Source organism: Passer montanus, unplaced genomic scaffold (genome assembly GCF_014805655.1).
Source record: "Passer montanus isolate IOZ18808 unplaced genomic scaffold, ASM1480565v1 scaffold21, whole genome shotgun sequence".
Classification (NCBI taxonomy): domain Eukaryota; kingdom Metazoa; phylum Chordata; class Aves; order Passeriformes; family Passeridae; genus Passer; species Passer montanus.
The window spans coordinates 11,561,119-11,576,415 of record NW_024366703.1 but is presented as its reverse complement, the minus strand read 5'-3'; the positions used below and the strand labels follow the sequence as shown (position 1 = coordinate 11,576,415).

The 15,297-nt window shown below is 39.0% G+C and overlaps 1 protein-coding gene across 6 annotated transcripts in view; it reads left to right on the top strand.

The window, feature by feature from the left end:
• Positions 1-15,297, top strand: part of CCDC186 (coiled-coil domain containing 186) — a 35,153-nt gene that overhangs the window by 2,374 nt on the left and 17,482 nt on the right. For 2 of the 6 annotated variants that reach the window (XM_039708884.1, XM_039708885.1), the window contains exons 2-3: positions 11,125-11,803; positions 14,104-14,230. In XM_039708884.1, coding sequence (XP_039564818.1) covers positions 11,142-11,803; positions 14,104-14,230 — 789 coding nt within the window. In that variant the 5' untranslated portion in view covers positions 11,125-11,141. Of the gene's footprint in view, positions 1-1,520; positions 1,549-7,510; positions 7,622-8,920; positions 9,056-9,819; positions 10,125-11,124; positions 11,804-14,103; positions 14,231-15,297 lie in introns of those variants that run through there. The other 4 variants (XM_039708883.1, XM_039708887.1, XM_039708886.1 and 1 more) reach the window with 4 other exon arrangements.

Genomic DNA, 15,297 nt, shown 5'->3' with positions numbered 1-15,297 from the left:
TGTCAGAAGGTGAATGCAAACTGGGTTCCAGTAAGGACAGAGCTGCTCCTGGCCTTCTTATAAGCAGAGCTAAAGGCAGAATGCTTGTCACCTGAAAGGTGACAGTAGTGCTATTGCTGGCATTGAATTCATGGGTTGCTGAAGTAGAGACTTATTTTACTGACTTGGAAGAGTAAGAGTTGTTCTGTGCTGAAGACACAGAAGATTGCAAACCCTGAAGTATCCAAGCCTCCTGTGATGTTCACAGTGAGGATGCTGTTGCTAAGGTGTTTTCTTCCCCTGATACATGAGCTTCCAATGTTGGGGCTCCTTGACAAAAAATAACACTCTCAAGGTGTATCCCAGTGTATCCCATGACTTGTGTTATGATGGGAGCAAATCCAGCCTCACTTGTTAAACCTTAACTGACGAACTTTATTTTGGACTTGTTAACTCCAGACTTGGAGTTAATATGACCATAATATTAACCATGTGCATGAGTTTGATAGAAAACCTGGTGCTGCCTTTAAGGAATTGTAAATTTCTGTTTAACTATCTAACTTGTGATGTAAACAAAGGAAAGCAAATGTAAAATTTGAGTAAACCTTATCTTCTAAAGCTTCTCTGATGTTGAAAGAATAGATAGAAATGCTGAGCTTTGCACCTTAGCACTGACATTGGTGTTTAGAGAAGTCACATTAAAAACCTGAGAGGAATAATTGAGTTGAAGTGTTAAACTGATAAAAGCAAGGAAATCCTGTAAGTACCACTGTGTATGTTCACTGTTCCACTCCTTCCCTTCAAGCACATGCATCAAAGCAGGTCTTTGTGTGAGTTGAGTCAGAGGCTGTGTCGAGTTCTGCCTGGGCTGGAGGACTCAGTGTCCCAGTGTACAGCCAGCTTTTCCATTTCTATTTGATCTTGGGCAAAAATGAATTAATATTGGGACACCTAGTGTGGGTGAGACTCTGGTATGTGTCTTTTGCTTCCTTTATGTGCTGTCTGTAAATACAGGATGGCTGTGAGTATGTGACACCTATGGCCACCCTCTTTTTTGTGTGGAGTACAAGCAGGGGTGATCAACATCATATCTTCTTCAGCTTAAGAATTCTGTCTTTTTCTTAGGCAGTGTGATGCTTTCCCATCCAGTTCATCTCCTTTTAGTGTGTTTCATAACTTGGGTGGCTTGCTGCTCTGATTAATGTTGGATGTGTAATTGTAAGCAAATACATAAACCTGAAGCCAGAAGGAGTTTGAAATTCATCTCACATTAGATTACGTAAAATATCTGGGTTTTTGGATCTTTTTACCCCAGTCCCTTTAAGTTTAGTTCAAACCTTTGTTTTGTCTCTCTACGCAGCTGCTACACAGTAGAGCTGCATTTTGTATCTTACGTAAACCAGAACTTCTTTAGCAGAATCCTTTTTCTTAAAGAAACTTCAGTTGAAAACAGAGTTATCTCTTGTACTTGAGCTTCCCTGTTTTGCAGTGTTACCTGGTGATGTAATGCTTAGTCTGAGAAAGCCATTTATGACAGAGTTCTTGTGAAAGATACCATGCAAAACACAGGTAAGCTGGGTATTGACTGGAAACAATAGGAAAGTGTGTTTGCTGATCACTGTGTTGACTAGTAGACAGTAGCTATGGAAAAAGTAGCCTTAGGAAAAAGAAACCAAAAACTTCACCCAACAAGTGAAATAAAAAGGTGTAGTCAGTCTGTCCAGATTAGTTTAGGTAAAAGTGTTATTAGGATTACAGTGAACTAAAACAAACTATAAAATTTCTCGTCAATTTTGTTTTTAGTCTTATAGTCATGTAAAATTCTTACCAAGAGTTCTGATGTGATGACAGGTTGGCACTGTTTGCTTAAGTAATGATTATTGTGTAATAAAGATGTGAGAAGTTCTTGAAGGCAGGCATTTTGGGTTTTGCAATGAACAACACCAACTGTAAGAAGCTGGAAATGTTTTCATACCCCAAAATTATTCTTTAGCAATCTTGTTGGGTTGTCATTGTACACGTGGTAGCACATAAACTGTCTAACAGGTTCGTCTCTTACCTGAGTGTAATAGGTTGGAAATTTAATTAAAATGGCAACTGATTCTAACAGTTGTCTGGCTGTTAATGGTTCCTTTAATATCTCTGGCTTAGGAAAATGTCTTCAAAGGTAATAGAAAGTATTTTATTTTTCTGTTGTGATTCATCTGAGATTGTGTTTCTAATGGAATATTTTGTAGCATGATAGGTAAAGGAGACAAAGAGATCTTTGTGCAACAAACTATTCAGGCAAGTTTTGTTATTTCCAATGAATGCTGGGCCATTTGTGAAGCTTTTTTACATTGGGTTGCTGGTTGCTTCATATGTGTGTGACTTGTCAAGAAAACTCTACAAATCATTGTTATTCTCTCTGGTATTCTTCAGCCAATAAATTCTAGTTAAGTCTTTGAAATACAAAGTCCATCTCTGGTGTTAGACTGGATTATACTGCATCTCACATTAACTCTTGAATTTGCAGTTGAACTGGCTAAAGCACTTGCACTGTCTCCTTTTGTTGCCCAGGAACCTGCAAGAGGGAAGTGGGTCTGTAACTGAACTGTGCAAATGGTGCTCATGCACCTTTAGCTTTTCGTGGGGTCTTCTGATGAGCATCAGAGCTTTATCATGAAAGTCTTTTGTCTGTTGACATTTCAGTCATATGTCACTTCATTTCATAGATGCATGAGTGGAAATGTAAGGCAGTATAAAAAATCTCTTCAGCAGAGCCTTTAGTCTGTTCTGCAGTGATTAGGAAAAGAACCAACCTGTTACTGCACTATAAATGATAAATGTGCTTTTGGTAAAGTTAAGTATGTATATTTGCTTCATGAGCTTCAGTAGCTGCTTACATGAAGAGAAGTGCTTCCAAGGTGGGATTCTTGAGTGTAATGAACCATGTATAAGTATCAATTTGTGGATTGGAATTTAACATTATATATTCTTTAATGTGAATGAGTAGGAGGCAAAGTAGTTTAAATGGTGGAGTATATATTGATTCTGAGTTGGCATGTACACTAGCCTCCTTTTTAAAATCCTAATTATTGTTGAATAACAACTTCCAAGGGTTAAATGTAAAACTGCTATCTCAGGATAGGCTTAGGGCATTGCTGACCCTTATAAGAATTTTTGAAAATCATGTCAGAAAAAAGGTATCTTTTGAAACACTGCTCAGTATTACTGAATAAAAGGCAGTCCTTGCTTGCATGTGAAGTAAATGTTAGATTCCATTCCAGCAGAAAGAGCTGAAGTCTCAGCTCACCTCCAAGTTGTTGCCTAGATGGGGAACTACTTGTGCTCAGTGCTTTTACAGGTCAAAACACAGAACACTGCAAGACATAGTGGATGCTTTATTTGTAGCTGAGTCCAGTCCACGGGTGTGTCTGTGCAGGTTCCTGAGTAATGGGAGTGATTTACAGTGTGAATCTTCAAAATAGCTGTAAAATGCACATGACTTCCTCTTGCAAATTCAGACTGCTGTGTTTTAATTTGCTATTGGGTGATACAGGAAAAACAGTCAGTATTTTTTTTGTAGTTAAAATTTTATGAGGATAATGCTTTCCATTGTAAAAAAAAAAATAAATCTGTCTTCCAGACCTCCCAGTCCTAGATTTAGCTGGTAGTTTGGAGTTTTTTAGTAGCCTTTTGGTGTGTGTATCTTGGCTTTCTAACCTGTATTATTTTATTATTGGATAATCTTTGAACGATTGTACAGCTGAGTTTAAAGTATTTACTTTTCAGGTATCACACGTATCAATGATCAGGCCTCTTGATTGAGGGCTGTTAGCAAGCCAGAGTAATAAAAGTGAACAGTTCCTGGTATCTCTTTAGACCAGCTACAGTTTCAGGTGCTTCAGTGCTCTGCTTTGGTTTCTGGAGTATTGCAGGTGAACAAACAGGGCAGCCATTGTGAAAGCATTACATTTCTGCCTGGTTTAGCTGGGGTGTAGAATTTTCTGTTAGTCTAGTGCTGGGCTATGCAGAGAGAAACCCCACAACTTTCTATATATGTAGGCAAACTGTATGTCTGCTTTCCTAAATTCAGTTTTGCCAAAACTGGAGTGATTCATAGATTTATCCAGCACCTTCAGTATCAAAATGGAGCTATTTTTACCCTTCTTGCACCCACAACATTAGGATCAGCTAGCAAACAAAATCTCTGTAAACCCATAAAGAGGCATTTTTGGTTGAATTGGAGAGAAGGTTGCAGAAGAGCAGAGCTGTTTTTAAAATCAGTTGGAATGTGTTACAGAGAGCAGTAACAGTGCCTGGGAGAGACAGCTGGTTATTTGAGCTATGTGTTGCTGCCCACTCTTCTGGTGTGGTACTAGGGAAAAGAAGTCATTATTAGCTCTCACTGGGGAGCCTGAGAATGTTAAGAATAAACCTCTTTTCTAGCTGTCTCCTTAAGAAACTCTCCAAAGAACAAGCATCCCTTCTCCTGGTTGCTGCCACTGGACACTAAACCTGAACTGCAGAGTTCAGGAACCAGAGCCAATATGGAAGGATAGTGAGTGTTACAGAGCATTTACTTGGATTTTAATAATGAATTTCCAGTGGAACTGATCTTCAAAATATGCCATCTTGGAAAATAAAATAAAGAGTAACAGCAGGAATTTTGTGAGTTATCCAGTTCTTGACAAAGAACCAGGAAGTACAGATCACAGATTACAGCATGAAAAGAATTGCTCTGAAGCAATTTCTAGGGCCTTATTTTCTAGATAGGTTTCTCCTGTAAATACATGGACTTTGTTTAGAGGTGTGCAATGATTCCTTAGCAAGTTTACAGCACACACTGCGGTGACAAAGCAACTCTGAGTCCTGAGGTGACTTACCAGTATAAGAACAGTAAGGACTTCTGGGGACTTCGGCTGCTTGTGTTGGTGTCACCAGGTTTTTCTGTCACTGAACTGCTTGCCAGGCCATGTCGCGGTACTTTGGACACTGCTGAGTGTTAGAGTCATCTGCCTGTGACTGCTGGAGCACTGCATGACACTTTTCCTTGTCCCCACCTGCTTTCTGAAATTCATCACAGCTCTATGGCAGCTCTGAGTAGTTTTGAGACTTCAGTTCATTACTAAAGGAAATTTGCATACTCTGCTGTGACTGATGTGAAATGGAAAGAGGAAAGCTACCTTGTACTTCTATTTAGAAATGAGTTTATTTCATATCCTATAAAACCTGTCTGGATGCTTTTTACATATCCAGAGGTAAAGAGCAAATATGGTCTGAGCTGGTGTGAGAAATGCTTTTTCACGATTTTGTGGATTGCACGTGTAACTTTTTGGAGAGTAGATGATTCCTGAGCACAGCCAGGACTGGAAAACATCTGCCCAAAGATGATGCAAAACCCTTTCTTGTTGAAAGGAGCTAAAAGAGTTGACTGCTACTGGCCATTATATTATGTAATGTGTAGTTGAATGTGTCTGGTGTCCAGTGAACTGCATTTGTTGTATTAAGTTTTTATTACTCTCCTTTCAGAAGGTTTTGTGCCTCAGAGTCACTTAGCTCAATGTTCTTCACTTTCATTTCAAGCCTAGGTTGAACAAGGTTTTGTATATGCACACACCTGTGAAGCATTATTCCTTCCTGCCCTTTTTTGCCCCTCTCTCTGCGGTATTTTTGGGCATTGAGGTGTAAATATATATATATATTCTCTTGAAGCAGTGATTTTTGTTTCTCAGGATCTTGACCTTAGGTTTGCTTACAGAACCACCCCAGTCATCTGTCATTCTTTAATCTGTTTGTTGTGAAAATCCCATTGTGATAGTTACTAGGTGACAAGGCACACTTTCTTTTTTCCCCTTGTTTTTAGTGAAGTCTTCTAGACAGCCACACCTCAGTGAAAGATTCCTATAGTTACCATTTAATGTGTTTCTTTAGCTGTCATCTCACATGTGTTTTGAAATTGGCTGAAACAAGGGAATTTTCCTCCTTCTTGAATATATACAATATAAGTATTGACAGTTTGGGTCAAATTCTGCCCATTTTATGAAATTAAAATCCAGCATTAGTAGTGCATCTGCTTAGGAAAGGTCTTTGTAGTGAGGGATTTAAAAGAATCATGTTTGCATTCAATAGGAAGATTGAAACAACAAGCAGTTTGAAATGGCATAATATTGAATTAAAACAGACCAGAACCTTGGCACATGCCTGTACTCATTGGATAGCAGGCTAGAGCTGGGAAAGGTGGTGTTCCTAATCAGAATTAGCAGTACTGCCATGGTACGAAGGATTTCAGCCAGTACAGTGGATGAACAGCCAAGAGACGAGGGTGCCAACAGCTTCCTTAACAAGTTAGGAGTGTAAGCACTTTCAGCAGAGGAAAGAGGAGGACTGAGTGCCACAGAAACTGCTTTGCTCTTTGCTAGTGGATGGACTGAAGTGAGAGTTTACTATTACAGCATAAGCTTCTCTGGACTGCTGCTGAAGGTAGCTACAGGAATTTTTTTTCTTCCTTTTGTTGGCATGTTACAGGAGTGTGTATTGAGATTTTTGATGTTCTCTCAGGATAATCAATACTTATGTTGTGTCAGATACTTCCTTGAAGAGCTCAAATGACTCGTTGTATTTGTTCTTATTTGTATTAGCAGTTAATAGAAGACATCTCTGTTGTGTAACAGAAAGTGAAATAAAAAATTGTTTTTTCCTGAGTCTTTGTATTCACTGCCATACCTGGGAGACATTTGTATTCAAAAGCTGGTGTGCTGTTCACGTGCTCCATTGGCAGGCTCTCTGCTCCCTGCCTCTGATTCCAGTCAGTGTGCTATCAGCAGTTTAGCTGATAAGCACATCTTAGTTTAAGTAGTGTGATAAATGGCTGTAACCCTTGCCAGTACCAGCCTTCGATGTTGTGTGTCCTGTGCCAGCTATTTAACTACTTACTCATTTTAGATGTTACATTGGAACTCAAGAGATCATCTGTGCTGATGCAGATTTAAACTTGGTTTTGTGAATAATGATGAAAAATATGTATGCTCTTTACATCTTTGAAGGACATGTCTGTGATGAGAAAAAACAATGGCTTTTTAAAGAAAAGGCAGTTTTGGTTTTGAAGGGTACAACTTGCCAATTCTGATGTATAGGGAGATGTTTTGCAGAGGTGGCTGAGCTGTGCTCCTGTTCCTCATTCTGCTGCTCTCATCAGCAGGATCTGAACTGAAGTATTTCCACTTGCATGACTTTGTGTCACTGCACTGGGGAAGGCACAGCCAGCTGCACCTCTGCTGTGGAACAGGAGCATGGGGACAATGTGTTCAAGCGTCAGACTAACTGAGAGCTGTAAAGCAGAGGAGGACAGCTGGTCAGACCAGTCAGGGCAGAGTCCTGTCACAGGGCAGTGACAGAGCTTTTCTCCTGCTGCCCTAGATGGATGGCAGTCATTCATGGCATGTGGGCAAGCAGGCTTGGGCTGGGCCACTCTGAGTGCTGCTTTGGGAAGTTCCTGTGACACAGGCAGCAGAAGGGACTTACAGTCAGGGTGAGACAGACATCACACTTCTGCCCTGGTGTCAAGATGATCATCAGGCATATCATTACATAAGCCAGTTCACTTGCTTCAGTCAAGATTTGCCTTTTTTGGTTGTTTTTGGTGCCTTCTCAAGACATGGTAAGAGGCACTAAGCCATTTTGTTTCCTTAATGCAGTATACATAACCTTTGTACATCCCTGATTTTGAAAACGTAATTTGTAAGGATAAGTTGGGTAGCACAAGATGGATATTAAACCTTAGAAGTCATGGAGCTCCTATCAGGTGGTGTCCAAATATTATCTGGTGGATTTATGTGTTTGGTGTGAAACAGTAAAATATTAGCATGTTTCATCACAATTGGCTACTGCGAGACTGATTGATTCTTCTGTCACAGAAAATGTTTTGCCTACAATCCATGAGCCTTTTCTTTAGTGACGTCACTGCAGTTTTCTGTCTCTGGCATTCTATAGGAAGTAGCTGTTATATTCAGTTGCCTGAGGTAGGCAGAACAAACTTTGAATATTCAAGAGATATTTGAATATCAGTATGAATTTGCATTGACAGCTGCTCCACATGAGTTCTTTGTCTGCACATTTCTGGTGTGAAAATAAACTGTGATCCTGTGATCAATTATTTAATTTCTGTTTAAGAGTTAGTAATTAGAATGTAGAAGCTAATATTATTCATTGACAGTGGGGGAAAAAAATTATGTATGTCATGAGCAGATGCAGATAGGTGCGGGTAGATTTGGGCAGATAAGGCTAAATCTAGTGTATTGAAATCATAAAGACTGTGAACTTCATGTGGTAAATTATATTCTAGGTACCACTGAAAATTAAAGTACAACTCCAGGGAACACTGAATCATCATAATTTACTTTTCATGCTTTAACTGATTTGTATAATCATTACTCAAATTCCTCATGTGTTTGATATAAAACCTACACTTTATTTAGGATTAATAATAACTAAGTTATTTGGATATGGAGTCAGTGGCTCTTTTTTTCTCTGTGACTGATTTGTGCAAATAATTGTATTTCTGCTTCCATGTAGATTAGTCTTTGTAATACTAATTCACAGTATTATTGACAGAAGGAAGTAACACAATAAAAAGAAAACTTTGTGACCTTCCTAATGTACTCTTTAACAGGGCTGTATTTTTCACTTGTTGTGTCCATATGGAGATAAATACCCTCCAGCTTGCTGACTGGACTGGAGATTTTATGTGTAACAACCAACATGGAAGTTCATGTATCCAATTTACCACTCCCTTTCTTGTGGTAAAGGTGAACTGCAGCAGCTGGGCAGTCACAAGCAGGTTTGGGGCAGTAGTACATCATGCAACTGCACATTTTGGGATGTTCTGTAATACTTCAAAAGGTACTTTAAAAAAGGCTTAAAATGAGGTAAAAAACACCCCTTTGATCATTCCAGACATCATCAAGAACTTTGACTGGAGTAACTGCCAGAGAAAAAACCAGTTCCTCAGCTTTATGCTAATGCAGTATCTTTTACAGCTGAGTGTGAAGGGGATTATAAACTTCTTCTGACAAGAGGGTACAGACACTAGAAGGTGAATTTTTCTTCTGTCTTAACTGCATAATTGGCAAATTATCTTACGATTATTGGTTGTTTAAAGTGCACTAATCTGAAAGCATTGGTTTTTAACAGCATTTTAATTAAGTAGGAACTAATGTGTTCTGCAGCTATCAAACTGAATACTTTTTCTTGCAGTTATGTTCACCTTTACTTTCACATTGAGACTGTCAGTTGGGTTTGTTTTGTTTGAGAATAATAGTGGTATATTGTGAACTTTCATTACTAGCAGAAGTTAGCAAAGGATAGATGAGTTTCAAAAGATCATTTGTTTGGACTGCACAAACCAAGTGGTGGGATTTGCTGGTTCCAGTGTTGACCTAAACATAAATCTTTTGAAGCAAAGGGTAATCAGGGATTTTATTAATGCCAAAGAAGATCTGTTTGTAGGTATAGACTCGCTCATTCCCCGTCTATCCTCATTTGTACCTCTCTCTTCCCACTTGTGTTCTGGTTCTTGCTGATTTGTACTGGGTTAGAGGCTGTAGCATTGGAGATTTCTTTTTGCTTGGAAATCAGAAAAGGAAAAGTTCTTTGCTGGTTGCTTAAAAAATGTGTGATTCTCATTTGCTGATTTGTGACTCTTGTCCAGTTGTGATATGTTCCCATCCATACTCCCAGCTGAATGCTCACTTTTCCATGTGCTTCCCGCCTGTTGATTGAATGCCAGGTGTAGTCCTGCTGTAGGTTTCAGGTACTTGTGGGAGGTGTTTTGTGGAATGCTGTTTCCTGGTAGAAAGAGCTGGGCTGGAGCTGCTTTGTGTTTCTAACAGAGAAAGGTGACAGTGGTAGCAATCGATGACAGGCCCAATGAGATTCCTAAACCCCTCTGCTTTAACAATGTGAGCCTCAGAAGGAAGTGTTGGTTAAATAAGGCAGCACTCTGGGGGAGTGGAGTGAAGCCAAACAGCACAAAGGGTTTCCTTTCAGGCTGAGGCAAAGGGAGGAGCTTGGAGCAAGTACCTGAGTGGCTCAGATGGTCTGGCTGTGTAAGGGAGAGCTGAACAAGTCAGAAAACAAGGATGAAAACAAGTTTGATGTGGCAAGTAAGCACTTTCTTTGAGATAGCTCTTGGAATAGCAGAGTTGAATTTATAAATTAAATGTTTGCTTTGTTTATAAATAGCCTAAATTATCCAGTGTAGGAGGATAGGGTTGCCTATAAAAGTTAGGACTGCTGTAATGAATTTCTCCTAATGGAAATAAGGGCTTCCTGTGCTTGCTGAAAATGCCAATAGTCTTTTCAGATACTGGACCATCTGGGATTCCTGAAAAAGTATTAGAAATAAAAAAGTATTATACCCAGGCTCTTCCATAATCATTCTGGCTATTTGGTTCTCACTATGGTATCCTTCCAGAGAGCTTCTACTGAGCTTTTCAAGTCCTTGCTCTGCAAGCTATTGTTTGAGAGAGCAGATCTGCCACAAACCATCTGTGCTCTTCCACAGGGGATTTTGGTTGCTTGAAAACAGATGGGAAAAGAGAATCTCACCCCCATCCTCCCCCAGCCCCTTCCCTTAGTTTCCTGGGTACAGATGCATTTTGCTGAATGGATGTTCAGTGAGGACATGACTCTGAGGAAATTGGATATTCTGGCTGGACCAGGGAGTCACCCTGTGTTGTAAAAATGACTAAGTCAAGACATGTTGTTTCAAATCATGTGTAGGGAAGTGAAAGCTGTGAGATGCTGGATGCTTAATCTTTTTGGGTTATTTATTGTAATGAAGTATTTTTTAGAAGTGATTACTTGGAATTTTTGTGGATTTAAATGGTAGAATTATTAATTCTGACAAGTTCTGCTTTTTTATTGTCTTGGCATTTACGATCTCTCTGCTTCCTGTTCACTATTCCCCTTTTCTCACCTTCTCTTAGAAAGACTTATATTGGAGCATTTACTTAAAGGTTGGGCTGAAAGATAACAAACTCTGTATAACATGTATCTAAATATTTTTGCACTTTGAATTTTACTTTCTAGTAGCCTTTATTTCCCCTATCTCAATCTCTTGATATTGTATATAATATGCTGTAATATGAATTCTCCATCTAGATTTCCAAAGGAAGATTATGGAGGAATATATACCAGAAATGCAGAGCACACTGGAGCCAGTCAATCTGTCAGATGATGCCTCTTTCAAATCCCCAGATAATGAGAAAGCTGATAAAACACCTGGAATGGAGGAGGAGTGCCCAAGCACTGGATGTGATGCTGGTGTCTTGGAGAGGGAATTGAGTTCCTTGCCCTCGGATCAGGATGCAGCAACTGTTGGCAGCAGCAGCAGTGGGGTCCCAGCAGAAGGACAGCAGCACTGTGGAGGGACAGACTCCTCTGCCAGCTGTGAAAGAAAGGCAGAAGGCTCCACAAAACCAGAACATCTACCTAGTGAAGAACTTGAACGACACGATCCAAAAACTAACCAGACAGAGCAATCATTAATGGAAATATTACAGGATCTAAGGGAGGAGTCTGACTTTGTGAAAAAATCAAGTGATAAAATCTATTCAGAAAGCCCTTATGACACAGACTGCACAAAGAAACTTATTTCCACAATACATCAGACTTCCTCACAGGAGGATTTGCTAAAGGAAATAGAGTCTGAACTGTTATCCACAGATTTTTCCAAAGAACCAAAGCTCCCCAATGGTGTGCAGAAGGGTGAACATGCCTTGGCTGTGTTTGAAAAATGTGTACAAGATAAATACCTACAGCAAGAACAAACTATTACAAAGTGAGTATTTGAATATGTGCTTCACAGTTGGAAGTGTATGCTGAACAATTTTGGCTGCATGTTGTGGGCACCTGCATACAACATTTTGGTATGAAGCAGCTTGTCTTGAGTTGGTATGAGGATAGTTAATTAGATTTTATTAAATTGTTTTTAAGCAAGGAATCATTTTTACTTGTGGTATGTATTTGTAAATAAAATTGTGTGCTTAGATGTCTGAATTCTTGCAGGATTTGGCAGGAGCTGAATAGCCAACTGTGTCATTGAATAGCTTGCCAATGTCTAGAATTACTTAAATACTGCAGCAGTAATGCTGATATAAAAATAGTCTAGGATTCATTCAGTCCATATGTGTCTGTGGAGAAATGAACCTTTGAAAGTACTATCTCCCACAATGGGCATTTTATTTATATTCAGAATTGCTGGTTTCTTTTTACAGTAGTATTCAATCTCCTGTTGTCATCCAGCAAAGCTGTTAATCAGATGAGAGTATTGTTTGAGTTGGAAGTGGCATATATAGATAAACTACTCTGCACATTTTGTAGGAGGACTTGTGAAATAAATGGCTTATAAGTGTTGTTATAATTAACTGGGCTTAATAGTTCTACCAGGCAGTATTGAACATGAATATTTTTGTTCATCAAAAGCCAGTTCATTGCTTGATTTCGTGATTCCTTACTTGGTGTTTAATACTCTGTTGCCTCTTTAGAAATGTTTTTTGCTAACAAAATGTAGCCTCTAACTTAACATTTATTCCTTTTTGCAGAGCTGGAAATGGGTCCTGTTTTCATATAAGGGTCTCCAGTACCATGATACAGGAGGATATCAAAGGAAGGGATACCAGACAGGGGGAGAGAGTCCCAGTAGGGAAAGGATCCTGTTGCACTTCACCAGCTAACCTCTGACAGAAACCATCCATGTGAGGAGGGTCAGCTGATGACAGGAAAGCTCAAGAATGTACAGTTAGACATTCAGAAGTTACAGAGGAGGAGTGGCAGTCTGAAGTGGTGGGTGTGTAGAGAAGGGTAATTCCAGGAGATCACAAGGAAAAGGGTTTTACTTATCTGTGGTGAACTCAGAGGCAGGGCAGCATTTTCAGCCATGGACCAATTACTTCCTCAGAGACGAAAGTTTTTATATGTGTGTATGTTATATATACATACAGAAGGCTTTATGTAAAAACATGTCTCTTTCTTTTGGCCAGCTGCAACCGTTTGACACTTGGGAACTCACATCCAGAGTGTGAAACTGCTGTGGAACATTTTGTGTTTAGTCCAAAGGGTATTCTGGGTTTTGTTTGTTTTGTTCCTTACTCGATGATCAGCAGAATTTCTTGTAACATCATTCTGGAAATAGCCCAGTTGTCTCCTGTGATCAGATATAAATATATATGTCAGCAGCTGTGGCATGAATTAAGAATTTGTAATCCTGGAATATTCATTAATAGATGAAAAAGCAGATCACAAGTGCTAAGCTCTTTGTAACTGATGGCTTTGAATTCCTTATAATTTAGGAGACCAGTTTGTTCAGAGATTTTTTTTTTATTTTCAACAAAGCAGGGGATAAAGGGATAATTAAGTATCTTTTTCAGGTAAATGCTTGCCTCCCACAAATTCCTGCATTTAGTGGCCTAAAATACCCACCATGTAATAGTATCTACAAACATGTAAATACATGTGAGCCTGTTCATTCAGTAGTTCTGACAATGTAACTTCTGAGTTTTATGTTAGAATGTCAAACTAGGTCTGAATTGGTTTCAAGTGGCTGAACTGGAACTATTGCTAAAAATTAAGCTTTGTACAGAGCATGGGTGCAGATACTTGTTACCTATTTAGGACTTAAATCAGGATTCTGTTTCTTACCAGGTTGTGAACTTCATGGATACTCTTGAGAAATCTGTGAAATTAATAAAATCTCTGTGTTTTCAGATAAATGACTGGTGAGACTGTGACTGGAAGTTACTGTATTACATCACCTTAACATTACTAGCATTTACAGTTTCATAGGGTTATCAAATGTCCCATGTCATTGTGGACCACAACAACCCTAAAAGGCTGGAAACAAGCAGTTTCCTCACAAGGAGGTTGCTGCTTGATGTTTTGGAGTTAAGTTCCACATGCACAACATTCTTTTTTTTTTTTCTTTTAAGGTTTTAATGGATTTTTTTAGGGTTTCTCGCTTACTGTAAAACTTGCAGATTGAAGAGCAAACACCATGTTTCTCAAGATTGAAAACAACCAAAAAACCCCAGTACTGATGTACCTTGGTTTTAATTTTTTTGTTGTTGTTGTTTTCGTTTACAGATTGATTAAAGAAAATAAAAAGCATCAGGAACTGATTTTGGAAATTTGCTCAGAAAAGGACAACTTAAAAGATGAATTGAAAAAACGAACAGAAACAGAAAAGCAGCACCTCAGCATTATTAAACAGGTACAGATAACAAAACAGAAATGCTGGTTAGTATTTCACCTGTGTATAATGTCACTGTTGCCACTGTTGATTCCTGTGCTTATTTTCCTAAGCTTTTTAAGAGGATAAATCTACTCTTGTATTCCAAGAAAATGTCTAAATGGCTTTAGTGAATTTGGATAAACTGTCTTTCTGGATTCCCATCCCCCTAAGTGTTGTGTATCTGGAAGTCTCTGCTGTGGTAGTAGCAGGTACTAAATAGAGGCCTTTTCTCAGGGGCTTGTTAGAACCACAGCAGGCCAAGGAGGACCATGGTGTGTGCATGGTCAGGCTGGTTTTAGTGTGGGAGGAAAAGGTTTCACACCAGGTGTCACTGCTTGGCTGTGATCAGCTATCTGCTGATGTAACTGCAGCTGGCTGGCCAGCTCTGTAAACTGATTACAGGTTATATCCTGGAAATCTGGCAAGAGAAACATTTAAAATACTAATTTCTGTTTGTCCAAGTGCTGGTGACTATCCTGGTTGTCAGGTTTCTTTGTTGGTGTCTGCATCACACAGCAGTCTGTTCACAGAGCAGGTTGTCAGGCTTGAAGTGTTCTAGAGGAATATAATCATGTAATATATTCATATATTCATGGTTGATTTCAGAGAATATTTGAAAATCCATGATGTGATTGAAAAGTGTTATTTTTAGGCTACAAATTGCAATTGCTTGTGCCTGAATAAACCAGTGTGAGCAGCTCCCTCATTTTTTCTTGTCTGTATTTCCATGATAGCTCTGTCATGAGTCATGTATGATTTCTTGAAGCTCTGTCATGCAGCAATTGCTTTATTCCATTCTGAAAAAAAAGTATTTGTCAGGGTGTTTGTGATACTACATGCTTGCAAGTGATTCCAGGAAATATTCTTTTGGACTATAATAGTTTTATATGGCTGTTGATAGCACCTGAGCTCTAAGACATGGCAGTGAATCACTTGAATTTTTTCATTTGTGATGGTAGTGTTTTATTGTTGGAATTTCTGTATTAGTGCTTTATGGTTACTTTTATGTAAATGAAAGCTTGGCTGCACTCACAGCTCTAAACAAA